This window comes from Myotis daubentonii, chromosome 4 (genome assembly GCF_963259705.1).
Source record: "Myotis daubentonii chromosome 4, mMyoDau2.1, whole genome shotgun sequence".
NCBI lineage: Eukaryota > Metazoa > Chordata > Mammalia > Chiroptera > Vespertilionidae > Myotis > Myotis daubentonii.
The window spans coordinates 13,278,094-13,298,366 of NC_081843.1; the positions used below are offsets into that span (position 1 = coordinate 13,278,094).

Consider the following 20,273-nt stretch of genomic DNA (forward strand, 5'->3'; position numbering starts at 1 on the left):
TTTGTGTTTATTCTGCTGAATTTTCACAGGGCACTTTCTACTGAAGGTTCAAATTTTTCTTTGATTCTAGAAAGCTTTCAGATATTTATGTACAAATACAAAGTTTTCATTTTTCCCGACAGGTTTTTACATTCCTAACAAGGGGATCTAAATCTCTAATGAGCCTCTGAAGTTGGAGGCTCTCAAACCATCAAATAAGAAGCACTTTCATGTTTTAGGGGATTTTCATGATTCCTCTGTTACTGAGATGCTGATGTTGAAAACCAACCAAGCCAACATTCAAGCTCATTTTGTCAATGGTCCTCCACCCCCCAAATCCCTTCCAAGTTCAAGCCTCTGTCCCCACCACCTCTGTCCCTACCAACTCTGTCCCCACCTCCTCTGTCCCCGTCTCCTCTGTCCCCACCTCCTCTGTCCCCGTCTCCTCTGTCCCCACCACCTCTGTCCCCGTCTCCTCTGTCCCCGTCTCCTCTGTCCCCACCTCCTCTGTCCCCACCTCCTCTGTCCCCGTCTCCTCTGTCCCCACCACCTCTGTCCCCGTCTCCTCTGTCCCCACCACCTCTGTCCCCACCACCTCTGTCTCCGTCTCCTCTGTCCCCACCACCTCTGTCCCTCTGCCCGGAGCCCCTTCCCCCTAATGCCGACCGTTGCTCATGCTTCATGAGCTGGGCCTGGCAGCTCAGCCCCATCAAACCCTCCTGGCAGGTCCAGGCTGGATGGACACGTCCTGTGTCACCCCAGCTCTGGGTTCAGCACTCACCTCCACACCGTGTCCCACACTCACTGCAGTGCTGTGTTTATGTCTGTCCTCACCTCCCTGTGGGTTGCAGGGGCCCAGGAACCCACTCAGGGACTCCTTGCCCCCGAGATCTTGTCCATGCTGGGCACATGTGATCAAGGATAATTAAGGGAGGGAGGAAGGAGAAGAGGGAAGAGAACTAAGAAGACACAAGTATAAAACAAGAGAGAGAGAAGAACATAGAAGAGCAGAAAAGGAAAATAAGCAGAGGAAGGATGGAGGGAAGGAAGACAGGAAGAGGAAGTGGAGGGGTGGAGGGAGGGACACTGGGACAAGCATAACCCGCATGAACTCCCAGAAATGCCATCACAGGGAACTGAGCCCTGGAAACCTCCTCACACCCGAACACGGAGATCTGGGACCCGGGGACTCTCAGGGAGACCCCACTGCACCCTCTGTCACCGTCATGATAAGTCCATGCCACCATCTCAGCCACGGCTTGGAGTGGCTTTTCCAAGTTTAATAGGAATCAGGGGGTGAGCAGGAGGCCATGGGCCCAGGCCCCTTGTCCTGGCCCCCCTACTGTGAGAGCACCAGCCTGCGGAGCATATCCTGTGTCTGGCACCCCAAAGTCAGGACAGGAGGAGACCCAGAGGGCAGGAGGCTCTTGACAATGCGGAGGGTGAGAGGAAGGGTGAGGTGGGAGGATGAGGCTGGAATTGGGAAAGAACAGGGGTGTCAACAAGGAAGATTGAGGGTCTCCCCATCATGGGAACCCTGCCTGGCCTCATCTAGGATCCAGGGGGCGGAGGGACATACTTCCGGATCCAAGAAATGAAGCTCATCACCCGGGCATACACCCCAGGGAAGTCGCGATGACCACAGCTGTATCCCCAGCTCACGATCCCTACCTGGACCCAGGTGCCTTCCCAGCTGCACACCAGGGCCCCCCGGAGTCACCCTGTGGGGAGAGGCAGGACTCAGTGATCATCTCCACACGGGCCACTGCATGGAGCTTCTGAGTCCCGATTCCCCGGGGTCAGGAGGGGACGGAGGACAGAGGACGGGGCAGGGGGGGCTCACCTGGCAGGAGTCCTGGCCCTCACTCCCAGCGCACAGCATGTCATCGCTGATGATCTGGCCAGTGTTGGTGGAAGAGTTCTGGTAGCGCTGGTAACAGACCCTGTTCCCCACCATGGGAACCATCACCTACTGCAGCTGGTAGGGCCAGAGCCGAGGAGCTGTGGGGAGGGGCTGGTTGAGAACCAGGGCTGGTCCAGGCTTCTGCTCCTTCCCAACAACAAGGTACTGTTTCCAGTCCTTCTGGGCCCTGACTCTTGGGGGTCGAACAGCTAAACCTGGCCTGGGATTGAGCTCCCAGCATCCAGTACACCCATTCAGTTCTAGGACTCAGCACTTCATCACCCACAGTCTGGGCTCCACGGGCCTGAGAGTGTTTTCCCAGGATTGTTCTCCTTGAAAAGCAAGGGATCAGGGCTCATCCAAGAGAAATGCATCACAGCAGGAAGGAAACACTTCTGCGCTGATGGGTTGGGGTTTCATTCTGATTTAGGGACCTGCCTCACTCTCCCAGACTGGCTCATCCTCAGGAGGACAATCAAGGTCCGTCCACCCCCACGGTGCGAGGGCAGGATCCAGGCAGATTCCGGAGGGCCTGTCGCCTGGCAGAGCAAACACCTGTGTCCTTAGTGTCCCTGAATTTGATCATGGAACCCCAGCTCTGCACACATTTAGGCTCAACAGGAAATCCCCCCTCTAGTAACCAAATGTAGAATTAGCACATCGCCCAGAACTTCCACGCCTAGTCTGTACCCCAAAGCACTGAAAACAGGCATCCAAGATGGTGACAGAGTAGGTGGAAGGTACATTCACATCCTCCCAGGACCAAATCAGAATCACAACAAAATTATAGACACTCAACCTGAATAACCAACTGAAGACTGGCTGAAAAGAGGTCTCCTCATTAAGGACACATGGAAGAAGCCACATGGAGACGGGCAGGGAGGGTGGAGACACAGAAAGGGCTGCATTGAGAGTTAGGAGGGACACCTCAGCTGCAAAGGTCCCCTCTGAGAAGGGAGGGGTCTCCACCCCATCCTGAGCTCCCAGCCTGGAACACCAGTGCCTGGAAGAGGAGCTACACAACAGCTGGCTGTGACCATCCGTGGGGACTGCACTTGCCAGAGTGAGACAGGGGACTGCTAGGCACCCAGACGCCCTTTTAAAGGGCCAGTGCACAAACATCTCTATGGCAGGTACTCAACCTGACTGGGCTCCAGCAGAGCAACATGACCCAGAGTTGACAGGAGTCATACATGGAGAGATTGGTTGTATGACTTTGGGGAGAGGGCTGGAGGGGCAGCCTTCATTGTCCAGGGCTGAGTCCTCTCCCACATGCCCACGGATGCCATCTTTCCTGAGTTGAACATCCCCTCAATAGGGCATCAGCCTGGGGGCATGAACGTACCTCCCCCCCACTCCAGGCTGCCAGATGGCTCGCCCGACCAAGCTCATGCCCTGCAGGGGAGTCTGCAGGCTGCAACCAGCCTGGGCCCACACAGTCTTTCTCAGAAGCTCTGGAGGAGGTCTGAGCAGACACCAGGGCTGTTGGAGACACACAGGGAGAGACAGAGTTGTGTGTCCCTGAGGCGACGGCCATTTTCCTCAGGCACCGGACTAGCTCCACTGTGCAGAGCCCTCCCTCCTCACTGCCAAATCCTAATCTGTGTGATCCTGATGAACTCTACTGGCCTCACCCTGACGACTCCCTGAAACCCGACCCCACTGCAAAGATTTGAAGACCTCAGGTGGGTGGTGGGTGGTGGTGGTGTCTGGCCTTGGTGTGCCCTGAGACTTTTATTGAGTGATGTCAGACCCAGCACTGGCGCTGAGTTTGAATCTATATCAACCTGATGAACACCACTCGCTCCAACCCAATGACTCATTGAGAATCTACCTCATGAAACTCAACTACCACAGCAGGGCTCACCTCACCACACAAGGGACATACATTTTTGGGCACCTAGCTTAGCTGGAGGCTCTATCAGTGGCTGGGCCTAATGGCAACTGGCAGGCAGAGGCAGATTTTGGGGTGCTTTGGGCCTTTTGTGTCCTGATTCAGGTTTGGTATTGCTGGGAATCACCTCAGTATGCAGCTTGGCCCCTCCCACGTGCACCCAGGCCTAGCAGAGGGAGCCACCAACGGTGGATCATGTTGTAGCGTCTAACAGGCAGCCCAGGATTGGTCACAGGCAGTGTCTGACCTTGACCTGCACCACAGTGCCTCCCTGGAGGCCCCAGAACGAGCCCACATTGGAGTACAACCAATTAGTTCCACAAGCGGCACACTCAAAGGGAGATCTCTGTAGGCACAGACCCTGCTGGGGTAAATTCTGCTTCATGGGGTCAGCCTACTCACAGCAGCTCATACAGTGTGATCGGGGTCAATACTCAGTCAGTCAGCTTGAGGACCAACCCTACCTACCACAGGCCAACAACAATCAGGACTCAACTACAACAGCAGGGTTCCCCGAACCCACACCAAGGACATTCCTGGGGTACCCAGCTTAGGGAGTCAGGGAGACTGCTCCACTGAGCTCCACAGGACATGTACTCCAAAAAGCCACCCTACCAAGACTCGGGACATAGCAGATGTACCTGACACAGAGAAACAAATACAGAGAGGCGGCCACAATGGGGAGACAAAGAAGCATGCCCCAAATGAAACAATAGGAGAAACCCCCAGAAAAAGAACTAAATGCAATGGAAACAAGCAATGTACCAGATACAGAGTTCAAAACAATGGTCCTAAGGATGCTCAAGGAACGTAGGGGAAGGGTGGATGAGCTCAGTGAGGACTGCAATTATGAGACAGTAAGCATAAAGAAAGGACTAGAAACCATAATAGAAAACAGTCAGAAATGAAAAATATGAGATCTGAAATGACTACACTAGAAGGAATGAATAGCAGGTTAGATAAAACACAAAATCAAGTCAGCAGTTTAAATGACAAGGTAGCCGAAATTACCTAATCAGAGTAGCGAAAAGAAAAAAAGATTTTTAAATTAGGATAGTTTAAGGGACCTCTGGGACAGCGGTCACCAACTGGTGGTCCACGGGCCACTGGTGCTCTGTGAGGTCCAAAAGCTTGGCAACCGCTGCTCTGGAACAACAGAAAGCATGACGTTTGCACCATAGGGGCACCAGAAGAAGAGAGAGAGCAAGGGGTGAGAACCTATTTGAAGAAATAATGATTTAAAACTTGCCCAACCTGGTGAAGAAAAAAACATACAAGCCCAGGAAGAACAGAGAGTCCCAAACAAGATGAACCCAAAGAGCCCACACCAAGACACATAATAATTAAAATGGCAGAGGCTAAAGACCAAGAGAGAATCTTAAAATCAGTAAGAGAAAGACAGTTACTGACAAGTGAGGTCTCATAAGACCAATTTCTCAACAGAAATTTTTCAGGCAGAAGAGACTGACACAAGATATTTAAAGTGATAAAGAGCAAGACTCTACAACCAAGACTACTTTACCCAGCAAGGCTCTCTTTTGTCCTAGCTGGTCTGGCTCAGCGGCTAGAGCAGCCATGGGCAAACTACGGCCCGCGGGCCGGATCTGGCCCTTTTGAAATGAATAGAACTAAAAATAAAAAAGCCCGTACCCTTATATGTAATGATGTTTACTTTGAATTTATATTAGTTCACACAAACACTCCATCCATGTTTTTGTTCCAGCCCTCCGGTCCAGTTTAAGAACCCATTGTGGCCCTCGAGTCAAAAAGTTTGCCCACAGCCAAAACCGGTTTGGCTCAGTGGATAGAGCGTCGGCCTGCGGACTGAAAGGTCCCAGGTTCGATTCCAGTCAAGGACATGTACCTTGGTTGCGGGCACATCCCCAGTAGGAGATGTGCAGGAGGCAGCTGATCGATGTTTCTCGCTCATCGATGTTTCTAACTCTCTATCTCTCTCTCCCTTCCTCTCTGTAAAAAATCAATAAAATATATTAAAAAAAAAAAAAAGTTTGGCCACAGCTGGGCTAGAGTGTCAGCCTGGGGAATGAAGGGTTCCAAGTTCAATTCCAGTCAAGGGCACATGCCTGAGTTGTAGACTTGATCCCCAGTAGGGGGCATGCAAGAGGCAGCCTATCATTGATTCTCTGTCATCATTCATATTTCTTTCTCTTTATCCCTCTCCCTTCCTCTCTGAAATCAATAAAAATATATTTAAATATATATGTATATACCACTACGTTCACTGCAGCATTGTTTGCAGTGGCCAAGATGGAAAGAGTGGAAGTGTTCTTTGCTAGATGATTGGATAAAGGTGTGATACAAGTTTACAATGGAATACTCCTCAGCCATCAGAAAACCTGACATACAGCCATTTAGGACAACATGGATGGATCTTGAGAATATCATGCAAATTAAATAAGTCAGACAGAAAAAGGTAAAAACCATATGATTTCACTCACATATGGAATATAAAACTGAAAGCAGCAAATGAACAAACAAGAAAAAGAAATAAACCAAAACTCATAGATACAGATAACAGTATGGTGGTTACCAGAGGACAGGGTGTGGGGTGGAAGGAAAGGGTAAAGGGGTCAATACAGGTGACAGAAGATGTGACCTTGGGTGATGGGCACACAATGCAAGATACAGAAGATGTACCATAGAACTGCACACTGAAAACCTCTATAATCCTGTTAACCAAAGTCATCACAATAAATTAAATTGTAGAAAATAAGATATAAATAGCAAAAGAAGGACATACAGAAAGCCAACAGACATGAAAAGATGCCCAATGTCACAAATCATTAAAGAAATGCAAACTAAAACCAAAATGAGATATCACCTCCCACCTGTCAGAATGGCTGTCATCACTACATCAACAAGCAACAAGTTTTGGTGAAGATGTGGAGGAGGGGGAGCCCTCACGCGCTGCTGGTGGGAATGCAGACTGGTGCAGCCCTGTGGGAGACAGTGTGGAGGTTCCTCAAAAAACTAAAAATGGAACTGCCTTATGACCCCACCATTCCACTTCTGCATGTACATCTGAAGAAACCCAAAACATAATTGGGAAGAACATATGCACCCCGATGTTCATTGCAGCGTATGTACAATTGCCAAGATGTGGAAGCAGCCCGAGTGCCCATCAATAGACAAGTGATAAAAACATGGTGGTACAAAGAAGATGGAGCAAAAGTAGGCTTATGGTTATGAGTAGGCAAAATACAGAGTTTCTTCTTGTATTATTATTTACTAATTATTGTATTATTTTCCGAATGAACAACTATAAACTTACTTTTGCCGCATCCTGTATGTACAATGGAATATTACTCAGCCATAAAAAGGAAACCTTACCATTATGCTCAGTGAAATAAGTCAGTCAGAGAAAGACAAATAGCATATGATTTCACCCATATGTGGAAACTAAAGAACAAAATAAACAAACTAAAGAGAAACAGGCTCATAGATACGGGAACAGACTGATGGTTGCCAAAGGGGAGAAGGCTGGGGTCCTGAGTGAAAAATGGGAGGGATTAAAACGTACGAATTGGTAGCTACAAAACAGTCACAGGGAATGTGAAGTACAGATTAAGAAATATAGTCAATAATATTGCCATAGCTATGGATGGTGCTGGATAGAAATATTGGGAGGTGGGACATTTTGTAAAGTATATGGTTGTCTAACCACAATGCTGTACGCCTGAAACTAATACAAAATAATATTAAATAGAAACTGTTATCGAAAATGTTTTAACGACTTGAGAACAGGTTCCCTGGCGGTGCCTGAACACACAGGTCACAGCAGCGTGACTCACAACAGCCAAAAGGTGGAGACGGTCTGTCGTGTTCAGGAAGGACGACAAAATGCTCCCCCCACCCAGTGGGAGGTTCCTCGGCCACAAAAAGCAATGCAGTTCTGACACAGGTTACAGCACAGCTGGGCCTGACAGCGTCATGCTACGTGAAAGACGGCAAACACGCGGAAGCCACACGTTGCATGACTCACATTTACATGAAACGTCCAGAACAGGTAAATGCATACAAGAGGAAAGTAGCCCCGTGCTTGGCAGAGCCTGGGGAGGGGGAGTGACCGTGTCATGGAGACCAGGCTTCATGTGTGAGGATGAGAAGTTCTGGAGATGGTGGTGCTGAGGCTGCACAACACGGTGAATGTGCTGAAGGCCACTGAACCGCGCACTGACCAATGTCATGTATAATGTTATGCACATGTTGCCACAAGGATAAGGTGGAGGATTCCCCCAAATTGCAGAGAATAAAGTGTTGTCACAAAGCCACAGCCACACACCCAGCGGGCTGCCCTGTGTCCACACACCCAGCGGGCTGCCCTGTGTCCACACGCCCAGCAGGCTGCCCTGTGTCCACACGCCCAGCGAGCTGCCCTGTGTCCACACGCCCAGCGGGCAGCCCTGTGTCCACACGCCCAGCGGGCTTCCCTGTGTCCACAAGCCCTGCGGGCTGCCCTGTGTCCACACGCCCAGCGGGCTGCCCTGTGTCCACATGCCCAGCGGGCTGCCCTGTGTCCACAAGCCCAGGGGGCTGCCCTGTGTCCAAACGCCCAGCGGGCTGCCCTGTGTCCACACGCCCAGCGGGCTGCCCTGTGTCCACACGCCCAGCGGGCTGCCCTGTGTCCACACGCCCAGCGGGCTGCCCTGTGTCCACACGCCCAGCGGGCTGCCCTGTGTCCACACGCCCAGGGGGCTGCCCTGTGTCCACACGCCCAGCGGGCTGCCCTGTGTCCACACGCCCAGCGGGCTGCCCTGTGTCCACACGCCCAGCGGGCTGCCCTGTGTCCACACGCCCAGCAGGGCTCCCTGAGCCTTACCTCCGAGGCTGCTGTAACCCCAGCCGGTCACCCAGCACATCGTCCTCTCAGGGACCCTCAGCGAGGCAGGAGGGAGGGGGACCAGGCCGATGCGCTCAGAGAGCGTCACAGGGGCCTCCAGTTTCAGCAGGGCCACGTCCGCGCCCCCCTCGGCAGACAGGCTCTGGTTGAACTTGGGGTGGCGGACGATCTTAGTCACATTTGTCAGTGTGTCATGGTCATAGAGTCTCAGCCGCCCAACTTGAACCCTGAGGCCATAGGCCTCCCAGTCCTCCCTGGGGAGAGGGACCAGGAGCCTCTCAGAGGCGCCTCCGGGGCAGGGCCAGTCTGGGCACAGCAGCATGGGGCTGCACTAACTGTGTCTTTCCCCGAGGCCACGGGCCCTGCCCACAGCCCCCCTCCCATCAGCCCTCTGTGAGTTTCCCACCCCCACCCCTGCCAGGGGGCTCGGGCTGTGTGGCTCACCGCTGGGTGCAGTGGGCGGCAGTCAGCACCCACTGGTGGTGGATGAGGGAGCCCCCACAGAGGTGCTGCCACAGCTCCAGCTCCTTATTGTACCTTCGGACGCTGACCTGCCAAGGCCATCGCCCAGAGGGGGCACTGTGCGCCCCCACGGGGCCACCCTGCTGCCTCCCTGAGCGGGGACCTGGGAACACAGGGGACGCCATCAGAGACCCAGCAGGGCCCCTCGCACTCAGTCTCTGCCAGGGCGAACCAAGGAGGCCCACCTGAGTTGACGCTGAGGGGCCTGGGCAGCCTGAGCAGAAGATGGGGACAGGGAGTCAGGACTCACCTGGGAACGAGGGCACGGAGCCCCCCAGGCCTGGGAGGCTCAGGAACAGCAGCCACGGCATCTGTGGGGATGGCAGGGGCTGGGTGAGAACACCAGGGGCCAGGGTCCCCGTGTGGGGATGGAGAAGCCGGGGCCTGAGCAGCGGCATCCTCACCTGGAGGGACCCTCCTTGGGAACCTCTCTGCACCCCTTCATCCCCTGGCACAGGAAGGGCAGTTAGGGGCCTCCTGGCAGGGCCATGGGCAGAGAGAGCTGCTCCTCTCTCAGGCCTGCCCCAGGGTCAGTCAGCAGGTGGCAAGGAGCTGCTGCTGGGCCCTGGCACTGCCTCCCCCGACCTGCCACCTGCTGTTCCTGGGCAGCAGCCATCTCTGGCTGCACGGATCTCAGCCACAAAGCACAGCCAGGCCGGCGGCCTGAGCAAGGAGAGCTGCCAGGAGGGTGCAGTTTTGCTGGAAGAAGCCACGGAGAGCTGGGCCCAGGCAGGCGGGCTCAGGGAGGCAAAACCCCAGAGCTGCTGCTGAGCCCCTGGAGCCACAGGGCAGCCCCTGAATCCGCTGAACCCTGTGAGGCAGCGGGGAGCTCGCCACCATCTGAATAGAGCATGCCATCTGCCTGGCACGTGGCCTGTGGCCACCTCACTGCCACCAGCTGAGGCCCTGCACACTGCCCCCTGCAGGGTGCTCCTCAGAAGCTGCACCGAGATGGGCTTTCTTGAGGGTACAAGTCAGGGAGAGGCACCCGGGAGGCAGGTGGACAGAGCAGAGATGGGCAGAGGGCGAGGCTGGAGCACAATGCAGGCTGATGACACCTTGACCAGCCCACAGGGAGACCCAGGCCACGGCCCCCACTGGGACACAGTGCCAGCCCCTGCCTCTCCCTGCACTGCTGGGCCAAGGCAGCCAGAGCAACTGCCAGGCCTCCCAGACGCTGCCATCAAGTCCTGCCCTGAAGGGGGACCTGGCCCGCCTCTGTGTCCGGAAGCGGCCACCGCCTTCTGCCTCATGTGCTGAGGAAGCGGCCACAGGACCATGGAAGAGTCCTTGCCCAGGAAACTGGGAAGCAGAGGCTCAGGGTACAACTGAGGCCGACAGGGCCCCTCCACTGTCCACCTGGGTCCCACCCTTTGCTACTAACCGTGACTCTGGGACTTACCTGGTAGCACGACCCAGACCCCCATCCCTGAGGGGCTGAGCTCTGGTCACAGGGACTTCTCAGGCCGGGTGGCTGCACGTGTCCACCTGCCATCCCATTGACGAGGGGGTGGCAAGGGACACCGAAGGGCCCTCACCTTCCCTGCCCCCCATTGTGACACAGCAGCCCTGCCTCTGCCCGGTGCTCAGTGTCATTGTCCCACCAAGATGGTGGCACGTCTTGCTCCCTGGACTCCAGACACAAGGAGCTCAATGAGCCCAGACACCAGCTGTCACTCACATCTCAGGAATGTTCCTCAGTGCAGGCTGCATGGCCTGCGTTGTCCTGCCCCCCGCGGGGCTTGTCCATCACCAATACTTTTAACACCATCGTGTCTGCTAGGACCTGTGAGGCAGTGCAGCTGGACCTGCAGCAGAGCCCTGTCCAGCGCTGGGACCACTCAGAGCCGGCAGCCTGTTGTGGGGCCGGCGTCACGGGCTGGAGGGCACTGTGAGGTGGGAGCACGCTGCTTCCCTGAGAGGGGCAGAGGCCGTCACTGGCCTGTTGTTTTGATGGGGCCCCGGAGTGCTGGGCTGTGGGAATCCTAAAGATTTCCTGTGGCCAGGCCCTGCCTCCTCAGGGGCGCGCTCCCCTCTCAGGAGCACACAGCCTGGTGGCCTGTAGTCTCACCAGTGAGGGGGTCAGTGTGGACCAGTGCGGTCCCTCAGAACCTGACCTGCTTTAGGAATCAGTGCAGATGCAACCAGTTCAGATGGGGTCAGAGTGGAGGGGGGAGGCCCTAAATCCAATGATGGTTCCCTGTAGGAAGAGGTGAGGATGCGGAGAGCACAGAGGGGTGTGGGGGACGGGGTGGAGGTCCAGGGGTTCCTCCCCAACCAAGGGTCCCAGCACCACCAGCAGCTGCAGGAGGCAGGTACCTGGGAGTAGCTGTGGCCCCAGAACTATTTGATTGCGGGCTTCTGGCCTCCAGCCGGTGAGAGGATGCATGTGTGTTGTTTTAAGCCCACACTCCCCAGTTGAGGGCTGTCACTGGGACCCCAGGACCCACACAGGGGGAGAGCCTGGTGGTGACTGAGGTGTGATGTCCACCTGGAAGGGCATGGCCCTGCATGGAGTCTCCATTCCAAGCCCTGAAGGTGCCTCTCTCCCCTCAGACAAGGGGAAGAGGCCAACGCCTGTGGGCCCTCCCCAGGGTCCCCATGGGCACTGACCTGGCCTGCAGGGGTCTCTATTGGGGGGCACAGCCCTGCTGGCTCAGTGTCATCGACCTCTGCTGGCCCAGGGCTCAGTCAGAACAGATTTCAGAGACCTGAGGCAACAGGCCCTCCATCTCCATCCAGGCATCTGGCTCCGCCCACCTTGCCTTAGAGCTGAGCCCAGAAAGCTGTGCTAGGGTGGTGATTCCAGGCCAGATGAATGGGGTGGTGGGAGGGGGCAGCCGCCCTGAGCCAATCTGTGGAGAGAGAGCCCTGTGGGACCACCCCATGGCCATGCCTGCAGACAGCCCCAGGCCCAGGTGTGTCTCACTCCAGCCTTCCCTCCAACACCAAGTTCTAGGTCCTTCTCCCTCCCTTGGGAGCGCTGGCCTCTGAGTGACTCAGACCCTCAATCTTACTCCTGGAAACACTAAAGTCTGACTACACCCTCACCCAGGGAGGAAAGCCCTGCAAAGACTCACAGTCCTCCAGAGCCCAATGCCAAGACAGGCAGCCCACACCCTCCTGGCGGGCAGAGGGGGACCTGGATGTGTGTGGACCACCTGGCAGCCGCCCTCACAGGGCCCCGTGGACAGGCAGTCACTTAGGCAGAACCTGTGCCTGGAACCCAAGGGCGAGGGCACAGGGCCAGGCTGTGCTGTGTCACCCCTCCTTCCTCCCTGGGCAGAGCAGATCTCCAAGGGGGGCCACCTGCCCGGTGGTCCCTTCCAGCTGAGTCTCTGGCTTCATTTTCCCAGGAAAAGGCTTTCCTGGAGAGCTCCTGGCTGCCAGGAACCCAGACTTCAGTCCCGGGCACATGGGGGACTCAGCTCCTGATCCGCCCACCCTGCAGGTTCCACTCTCCCTAACTCGGAGTCCAGGCCTCCCCTAAGGACCGGGACACAGTGAGAGAGGAGGGCTTTCCACCCTGGCCTCGGGGGCAGGGGTCCTGGCACTGAAAGGTCTGGGAGGCCGCCACCCCATTGTAGAATCAGACTGGTGCCCAGCCTGTCGCTGCAGGGTATGGAGCCCCCTCACCCACAGCACAGGCCGCCTTGGGCTCCACAGGCCCTCCTGGGTCCTGGCCCCAACCTGCAGGTGCGGGACCCACCCCAGCCGGGCACCAGCCATGCCCCCCAAATCCTTCTCCAGCAGGAAGTGCACGTCACTGCCTGGGGCAGGGGGGGCTCCACAGCCCCTTCTCACTTCCTGGATTTGAAACTGAAGCTCCTCTGTCCGCTGGGAGCCCCGCCCACCCCCGGGGAGAAAGGAGGGGCTCTGCAGGCCTGAGGGGCGGTGCACCGCGGTGCGTCTACAGCAGGGGCGCCAGCGCCAGGACAGCGGCCTCCGGGGGGATGGGGGTCCCCTCTCCACCCTCCTCTCTGCCGCCTCCAACCAACCAGGACCCTGGGAGCTGGGGGAGCGAGAGGCGGGGGTGGGAGGGGACGGGTAAGAGGGGGACTGGCGGGTCCTGGGCCCCTGCAACTCCGCCCTGCTCTGGAGAAGCTCCGGATGGGAGACTGAGGATCTGGTGGAAATGAGGCTGCACTTCATTTGGTCCCAGGAGCTGATCACATTGGAAAATGGGGATTCAGCGCCCCCGGGTCAGAGGGAGCAGCGGTGACCATGGAAACACAGCACCTCCTGTTTGCATGCAGCCACATCCAGATCTTTAAAGCCTCCATGACACACTGACTGCGACTGAAGGAGGAAGAGGGACGGTCTTCACCCTCTGGGGGCGGCCCTCCGGGCTGTGGCCTCCAGCCCCGGGCAGCAGACTCCCCTCCACCCCAGCCAAGAGAGCCGCCAGGTCGCCCTCTTCCAGTTGCAGCCATAGCTGCCCATCCCACCTGGTCCACCTCCCAGAGCCTGGGCTCCCCCAGCAGCCAGACCCCCCACTGGCCGCCTTGGCCGCGCCCACAGGTAAGTGTACTGAGTCCAGAGCAGTTTTTCATGCAGTTTAATGAGCTCCAGAGGGTGGGGAGGAGGCAGGAGTCCTGCAGTGCCCGCGGACTTCAGAGCACATCCCACCTCTCCCATTTGCCTGTCAGGGGAGAGAGGCTGATGGAGGTGCTGAGGCAGGAGGATCTCAGAGCAGGTGGTGGGGGTGGGGGGTGGGGGTGGAGGAGGCGCTAGGTGCAATGAAGAGCTGGCACTGGGAGGGAGCAGGGAGGGTCCCCCAGACACCCTGTGGGCCTGTCTTCATTTCATGGGCAGCATCCTTGCCCGGCCCCGGGCTCAAGAAGAGGAACGAATATGACCACGGATCCAAGGCAAGAAGGATGTCACTCGGGCATAGACAGTAGGAACGTTGGGAACACAGTACTTGGGCCCGAAACTCACCACGCCTACCTGGACCCAGGAGCCCCTCCATTTACAGACCAAGGGGCCCCCAGAGTCACCCTGTGGGAAGAGGAGACAGGTGGTCAGTACTCAAGGCCCCTGAAGGCAGCAGCAACGGACGGAGGCCACAATCTGGGGGTCTCACCGGGCAGGCAACCCGGCCTTCGCTCCCAGCACACAGCATGTCGTCCTTGAGAACATTGCCATATTGCTGCCGACAGATCTCATCCGCCACGATGGGGACCTCCACCTCCTGCAGATTTTGGGGCGGTGGCAGCGGCACTGTGAGAAGAAGCTCAGTGAGCCTGTGGTCCTGAGGGGACGTACAGTCACAGGCCGCAGCTTCTAGAACCACACGCTGAGCCTCAGTGCCCCCAGGGGGACCCTGGGAGTCACCCAAGACCCCAACTGTCTGGGTTCACTCGAGGCCAATGGGCTGATAATCTCTAGGCTGACACTGTGGGCACCAAGCTCCAAAAAGAAAGAGGGAAATATATTTTTATCCTCAAATAATTTTTATTGGGAAATATCAGACCAAGTGCTTTCCCCAAGAAATGCAGAGTCAGCGGCCCTACTGTCAAATTTGACTTTGTCCATTTAATAGTGAATCCTTGAGCACGTCACTGAAGTTCTCTCTCCTCGTCCTCCATCTCACTATCGAGACTCGGGGAGAACGGGGACCCCGGAAGGGGAGACACAGGGCCTGGTACAGAGTGAGGGAGAGAAATGCCCATGGCACCCTGGCCAGTGTTTCCAGTAGTGAGAGCACTGGCCTGAAGGGTCCCAGGTGTGATTCTTGGTCAAGGGCAAGTACCTGGGTTGCAGGTTCAATCCCCAGCCCCAGTTGGGAAGACAATTAATAGCTATGTCTCTCACATCGATGTTTCTCTCTCCCCCTCCCTTCCACTCTCTCTAAAAATCAATGGAAGAAATATTTCTGGGTGATATTTTTTTTTAAAGATGCCCATGGCCATGCCTCACTCTTGCTTCTTTGGTCTCTGCTCCTTAACAGACTCCTCTCGAGCTGTCTGCCTCCTACACCCAAGGGAGACCCCGGAGGGACCCCAGCTCAGAACCCACCTGAGCCTCCTCTGTAAAGCCTGGCCCGCCCCCTGCGTCGCCCTCAGTCTCCTCCTCCCACTCCCACATGTCACCTGGTTCTCACCTCCAGGAGCAATGTGGCCCCAGCCAGTCACCCAGCACCGTGTGCCTGGGGGGAATGAGAGGGAGGCTGGCGGGAGGCGGATCCACCTGACGAGGTTAGATGGCTGCACGGGGGCCTCCAGTTTGAGAAGTGCCACATCCGCCCCACCTGATACTCCCATTTCAAGCCTGTACTTGGGGTGGCGGATGATCCTGGCCACCTGCACACTGTCACTGTATGAGGGTCTCAGTCGTCCTAGTTGGACCTTAATGTGCCGAGTCTCTGGGTTTCTCCTGGGGACAGAAGGGCAAACGCTTCTGAGAGGCTGTGGCAGGGAGTGGGCCAGCCCCTCAGAGCCCAGAGACCTCCCCTCTGTGGTGGGCAAGGGGAGCGCCAGGAAGCTGAATCCTGGTGGGGGGTCTGCAGCCACTCAGCCCAGCATCTGCCCCCAAAACACATCACATGCCTCCCGACATTGTCCACCCCCGCCACCCCCCCCCCCCGCCCACCGGGTGCTGGCAGAGTCAGACTTACCCTGGAATGCAGTGGGCAGCGGTCAGCACCCACTGGGGATGGATGAGGGAGCCTCCACAATTGAAAATCCACTGGGAACTTGTTTGATTCCTGACCCACAGGCCCACCTGCCACGGCCACTTCCCATCGGCAGCAGCATGCCCCCCCATGATGCCCACCAGCTCAGTCCCTGGGCCAGGATCTGGGGAAACAGAGGAGGAGCCATCAGGGACCCAGGCACCGCTGCCTGGCACTCAGCATGGCCCCATCTTCCCTCCTTCCCAGAGCCACCCTCAGAGGGGGATCGCCACCCCATCCCAGGGGTGGCCTCTGACAGGTCAGTCAGGGGTTAGGAGAAAAGCCAGGCTTGGGGGTCAGGACCCACCTGAGGTCACAGGTACGGAGCCCCCTAGACAGGGGAGAGTCAGGACCAGCAGCCACAGCATCTGCAGGGGGAAAGGGCAGGGAGGAGAGCCAGTGAGGAGATGTGGGGCAGGGACACAGCCTGGGAAGGGAGAGGATGGGGCTTTGAGCAGTGTCCTCACCATGCCAGGTCTGTCTGCCTCTGTCTTGGGCCCTCTGAGCCCCTTTATCCTCCTGCCAGACTGGCCCAAGGGGAAGCCGCCCTCCTTTGGGGTGGGGCATGGGAGGAGGCAGGGCTTATCTCTTCAGTGGGACCAGTGGTGACCAGCAGACCAGCTATCAGATAAGAAATACGGTCTTTCCTCTCTGAGAAGACACTCAGTATTGGTGCTGGAACCCCAGCTGGTTTGGCTCAGTGGGTAGAGCGTCAGCATGTGGACTGAATGTCCCAGGTGCGATTGCAGTCAAGGGCACATACCTTGGTTGTAGGTTCCCCAGCCCTGGTTGGGGTTCATGCAGGAGGCAAACAATCAATGTGTCTCTCTCACATCGATGTTTCTCTCTGTCTCTCCCTCTCCCTTCCACTTTCCCTAAAAATCAATGGAAAAATATCCTTGCGTAAGGATTAACAAAAATAAAAATAATAAAAATATTGGTCTGGACACATTTCAGTGGTAAGATGACAGTTTGCACATGAAAAGAAAGAAATGAGACGCTTTGCATCGTCCTGTGCACTGAAGGGTCTCCGGTTTGATTCCCAGTCAGACCTCATACCTAGGATGAGGGGTCATTCCCGGATCGGGACACGTACAAGAGGCAACCGATGGATGTTTCACACATCTCTCTGCCTGCCTCTCCCTAAAATCCATGAGCATATCCTCAGTGAGGAGTTAAATAAATGATAAATAATCAGATGCTCTGAAACAACACAGAGCAGGGGTATGGATGGGATGGGGGCTGGCACCTGAGCCAAGAGCGGGGGTTGGGGGGGGTGGGGGGAAGGACAGCAGCAGGCCCAGTGCTCCCCTGCCCCCTCCTTCTTTAGAGGCTCACAGTGTCCCCCAAAAAGGACAGACTCGCTGGACCTGCAGACACAGTTTGCCAGCAACACCATGAGATGGAGGAGGCAGCTTCCCTGGAGCCTTTGGAGGGAGTGGGACCTGCTGACACCTTGATTGTAGACTTCCAGCCTCCAACACTGTGACAGAATAAAGTTTTATTTAAAGGTCTGGGTCTGTGGCATCTGTAACGGCCGCCCCAGGACACTCAGGCATCTGCTCAGCTGTCCTCATACATCTGATGCATGGTCAAGCTTTGCCAAAATGCACAGGAAAGGGTGTGAGAGGTGCCAATTTAGTGCTAGTTCTCCTCACCTCCTGCACAGGCAGATGCCGGCCACCTGCCAGGGACAGGCTTTTCCACCTTTGACATTCTGAGAATCATTCTCCACCAAGCATGGGACAGGACCAGACAGTGGTTTGAGAGGAGGAGGAAGAGGGGTTCCCACACTCCTGAGTCACTGCCCGGTCCTCTGTGCCCCGTGAGGAGACCATCAAGGGATGCTCTGCAGCACTTAGAGAGCTCAGGTCTCTAGAAACCCATCATTCCCTCCTGGGGCCAGAGTCCCTGCCATCCTTGCTGAGATGTTGGTGTCTCCAGGGCACCCAGAATCCTCAGGGGACACTGGGGATCTCGACAGGAAACAACCAGGATCCAACATGGCCGGGGGACCCATGGTGTGGGTAGTGAGCACCCAGGAGGGAAGGGGCTGGGCTCCCAGACCCACCAAGTCCCACAGGCCCAGGGGCGAGACCTCTGGGTGATAAGGGGGGGCTTCCTCCCTCACTGCCTCTGGTCTGGACAGAGCCCCCACCTTCACCCTCTTCAACAGTGGATGTGGGTTTGGGGCTGGTTTCAGCCCAGATGACAGGAAGGCAAGTCACAGAGGTGTCAGCGAGAGGCCACAGGCCCCAGTGCCCAGCCTGATGCTGGACCCAGGCTTCCTGTCCCCCGGCACCAGGCTGGGCGATAACCAGCTGGGCCAGACCTGGGACAAAGACGGCATTTGGGCATTAGGAGCAGATGTGCCTGAAACAGAAACAAGAGGTTTGAGGGTCTGGGGAAGAAATCTCATGATCATCATTGGCAGATAATACTATCTTCTTCACCAGAAGAGCCAAAAGCCTCAACTGAAAATTTGCTAAGATTAAGCTTCCCAAGGTGTCTAGATGGAAGATAAATGTTTTACACACAAATCAGGAGAGAAGGAAGGAGAAACTCATCTTTAACCCCAGGCATAGCTAATGCGATGCCATATGGTAGAGACTCCATTCATGGCCAGGTCCATACATTCCTAATCTAGAGTCCGTGACAACCCCAAAACTTCCTTGAGGACACTCACACGAAATAAAATGTCATTCAATGTTGTTAACAAGAGACGGTGTCATCCAATATCAACTCTTCCAAAATCCCAATAGAATGTGAACTGCAGGCAAGTCTGGAACATTCAAAGTGACCCCCAAGTTTTTGAGGAGGAAAATACAGGTGGGGGTGTCCCAAAAAGCCACAGGGCAGAGTGAGGCAAACTAGGCAGCTGGTACCATAAAGCTGTGGGAATGGGAACCGAGTGGCCGTCCAGTGACGTAGGGCTAGGGAACGGCCCGGCCAATGTGCCCATCCTCCTAGACCAGTGATGGCGAACCTTTTGAGCTCGGCGTGTCAGCATTTTGAAAACCCCTAACTTTACTCTGGTGCTGTGTCACATATAGAATTTTTTTGATATTTGCAACCATAGTAAAACAAAGATTTATATTTTTGATATTTATTTTATATATTTAAATGCCATTTAACAAAGAGAAATCAACCAAAAAAATGAGTTCGTGTGTCACCTCTGACACGCGTGTCATAGGTTCGCCATCACTGTCCCAGACCCAGCCTCAGTGACGGCACAGTAGCAGGCAAATGCGCGGCACCAGCTCACAGCAAAGAAGGAGGAGACGGCATCGGTGAGTGGCCCTGGGAATCAGATGGAGGGGATGAAGAAGAGGGGTTGGGGAGAAGTGCAACCCCCTGTTCTGGTGCTTGGGTGAAGCCACCCCACTGTGCAGGACACATGCAGATGGGGCCACCTTGAACATGAGGGACCCAGGCAACTCAGGTCTTGGCAGGAGCTGGAGAGGGTCACCCAGCTCAGAGGAAGGTGGTGAGAGCCAGGAGACTGGAAACACGGTCAGGACCCAGGCCATCCTCTCCCTCCTGCCGTCGGGGTTACCCCAGGAGGAGGGTGATGGATCCATCTCTTGAGAACCTCTGGTCCCAGGAAAACAGAGGACTGGCATCTGGGAGGCCCAGGTCTCCGCCCAGTCATCTCAGAACAGAATCAACTAGTCCACCAGCCAACCAGGCTGACAGATGCCAGTCACCATTTGAACTGTTAATAAACACAGTTGTTTCTGTTCCTTAGAAAAGTGTTCTTGCACCGGATTGGTGTGGCTCAGCAGGTGAGTGTCAGCCCAGGAACTAAGAGGTCCGCAGTTTGATCCCTGATGAGGGCACATGCCCACGTTGCTGGCCCAATCCCCAGTAGGGGGCGTGCAGGAGGCAGCTGATCATTGATGTTCCTCTCTCTCATGGATGTTTCTATCTCTCTATCCCTCTCCCTTCCTCTCTCTAAGTATACTTGTTTATGGTGGTAATATTTGGCATAAACCAGCCCAAAACTTAGTGATTTGCTCTTACATATGAAGAAAAGTGTTGGGGCTGACCAGGAAAGCATTGAGTTGGAAAGTTAGAAACCAAAGGAAAAACAAATGAAAAAAAAGTTATTCAAACCTATTCAACTAGCGATGATGAGAAATAGAAGAAGTTTGAGTAAGTTTTCAGGGAGGTAGGAGAAGACACTGCATATATGAAACAAGGATTACATACAGTTTTTTTCTCATAGCAGATAATAACCAAGTGCCCCAGGACATTCAAAATATAAAGAATTAGTCTGGGCCAGTGGTAAGAACAAGTTTAGAACCGTGGCCCGCCCACCTAAGGGTCAGCTGTTGGATTTCCAGTGCAGGTTCCATGTGTGGGAGGCAACCAATCAATTTTTTCTCTCCCACTGCTCTCTCTCTCTCTCCCCCCCCCCCACCTGTTCTCTTTCCCC

The 20,273-nt window shown here is 55.5% G+C and overlaps 1 protein-coding gene and 1 pseudogene across 1 annotated transcript; both read right to left on the reverse strand.

Moving 5' to 3' along the window:
• Positions 1-1,311: 1,311 nt before the first annotated feature.
• LOC132232563 (mastin-like) lies at positions 1,312-9,557 on the reverse strand (annotated as a pseudogene).
• Positions 9,558-13,701: 4,144 nt separating this feature from the next.
• Positions 13,702-16,304, reverse strand: LOC132232332 (mastin-like). Its single transcript, XM_059691818.1, has 5 exons — positions 16,143-16,304; positions 15,779-15,959; positions 15,266-15,537; positions 14,246-14,382; positions 13,702-14,160 (listed from the first exon to the last, which is right to left on the reverse strand). The coding sequence occupies exons 1-5, from the start codon at positions 16,201-16,203 to the stop codon at positions 13,996-13,998; spliced, it is 816 nt and encodes a 271-aa protein (XP_059547801.1). The 5' UTR covers positions 16,204-16,304; the 3' UTR covers positions 13,702-13,995.
• Positions 16,305-20,273: the final 3,969 nt, after the last annotated feature.

Excerpts from the sequence above, each read along its gene's own strand:
- LOC132232332 (XM_059691818.1), bottom strand. The coding sequence starts at position 16,203 with ATGCTGTGGCTGCTGGTCCTGACTCTCCCCTGTCTAGGGGGCTCCGTA. Across the intron at positions 15,538-15,778 it reads GCTGCCCACTGCATTCCAGG|GAGAAACCCAGAGACTCGGC; the intron begins GTAAGTCTGACT and ends TTCTGTCCCCAG. Across the intron at positions 14,161-14,245 it reads AAGGCCGGGTTGCCTGCCCG|GGTGACTCTGGGGGCCCCTT; the intron begins GTGAGACCCCCA and ends CTCTTCCCACAG.